The 1,447-nt window shown below is 37.8% G+C and overlaps 1 protein-coding gene across 1 annotated transcript; it reads right to left on the reverse strand.

Moving 5' to 3' along the window:
* Positions 1 to 210: 210 nt before the first annotated feature.
* Positions 211 to 1,281, reverse strand: VOLCADRAFT_84990 (uncharacterized protein; the record flags this gene model as incomplete). Its single annotated transcript, XM_002959639.1, has 1 exon — positions 211 to 1,281. The coding sequence occupies one exon, from the start codon at positions 1,279 to 1,281 to the stop codon at positions 379 to 381; it is 903 nt and encodes a 300-aa protein (XP_002959685.1). The 3' UTR covers positions 211 to 378.
* Positions 1,282 to 1,447: the final 166 nt, after the last annotated feature.

Consider the following 1,447-nt stretch of genomic DNA (forward strand, 5'->3'; position numbering starts at 1 on the left):
ATAAAGGGGAATAACCGAAGGGGACAACAACGAGGGCGAAGACCAAGGTCGTTTAACTGGGAACCCGTGTTCGTTTGGGTCTTTGGCTCGCACAACTTGTGGCTTTAGAGACCCACTAACGTACTCTTAGCGTGCACTCTGTTTTGGCTTCCCGAAGGGGACAAGCAACCCTCTGGCCTAGGCCGGATTACTTGTGACTTTATTGTGAAAGAAGTGCGTTGGTTGTCCCCTTCGGTTCCCCTTTAGGGGATGAAGAGCGTCCTAGCTTAACTTTACTAGGTTAGAGCTACTCATTAAACTACGATAAACCACAAGACTTGTGTTTTCGTTGTAAGAACTACATTTTTATCTTAATAAGCAAAAAACGTTATTATAAAATTAGAAGTTCATTTCTGCTAATTGAACTTTTTCAAATTGTTTTTTCTTAAGAACTAATAAAATTTGTGTAATTAAAATAAAACTAAAGAATACTAATAAACCTTGAATACGAGCTGGGTTTTGTAGTACAATTTCAGTTTCAGCTTGACCAAAACCACCTACATTCGGGTTATTTGTTAAAGGTTGATCTGCTTGGACGTTTTGGCCTTCTTTAACAATTAAATCTGGACCTGCTGGAATTTTATCGATAATAGTTTCACCATTTGCTTTTTCAATTGTGATTTCATAACCACCTTTTTTCTCAATAGGAGCAATTGCTACAATTTTACCAGCCGCTGATGCATTATAGATAGTGTTGTTTGATTTTTTACCATCCGGATAAACTTGACCACGGCCACGGTTACCGCCAAAGTAAATAGGATATTTTAAAAAAGAAACGTTTTTATTTTTAGCAGGATCTGGGGATAAAATAGGAACTACCATTTCGCTGTATTTTTTGCCTGGTACTGGACCTACAACTAAAATATTTTTTTGTTCTGGACTGTATGGTTGGTAGTAAAGATTACCTACTTTTTTCTTGATTTCTTCAGGAATACGATCTGGTGGCGCCAATTCAAAACCTTCTGGAAGAATTAAAACCATACCAACATTTAAATCACCTTTTTTACCATTAGCTAATACTTGTTTGACTTGTTTATCATATGGAATTTCAATAACCGCTTCAAATACTGTATTCGGTAAAACAGCTTGAGGAACTTCAATTTCAACAGGTTTTTGAGCTAAGTGACAGTTAGCACAAACAATACGACCGTTTGCTTCACGTGGGTTTGCGTAGTTTTGTTGTGCAAAAACGGGATACGCTTCTGCGGGATTTACCGCTAGAATACCAACAACACCTAACATAGCAGCTAAAAAAGCTGCGCGCACAGCAACTAATTTTTCTTTAACCATAGATTTTATTAATCTCTAANACTAAACTAGAATAAAACGGTTTACGATTTGTTTTAGATATCGCAGCTCTTCCCCGAAGGGGGACGCACAAAGCACTTCCCCTTCGGTTCCCCTTTAG

The sequence above is a fragment of the Volvox carteri genome (assembly GCF_000143455.1).
Source record: "Volvox carteri f. nagariensis unplaced genomic scaffold VOLCAscaffold_460, whole genome shotgun sequence".
Lineage (NCBI taxonomy): Eukaryota > Viridiplantae > Chlorophyta > Chlorophyceae > Chlamydomonadales > Volvocaceae > Volvox > Volvox carteri.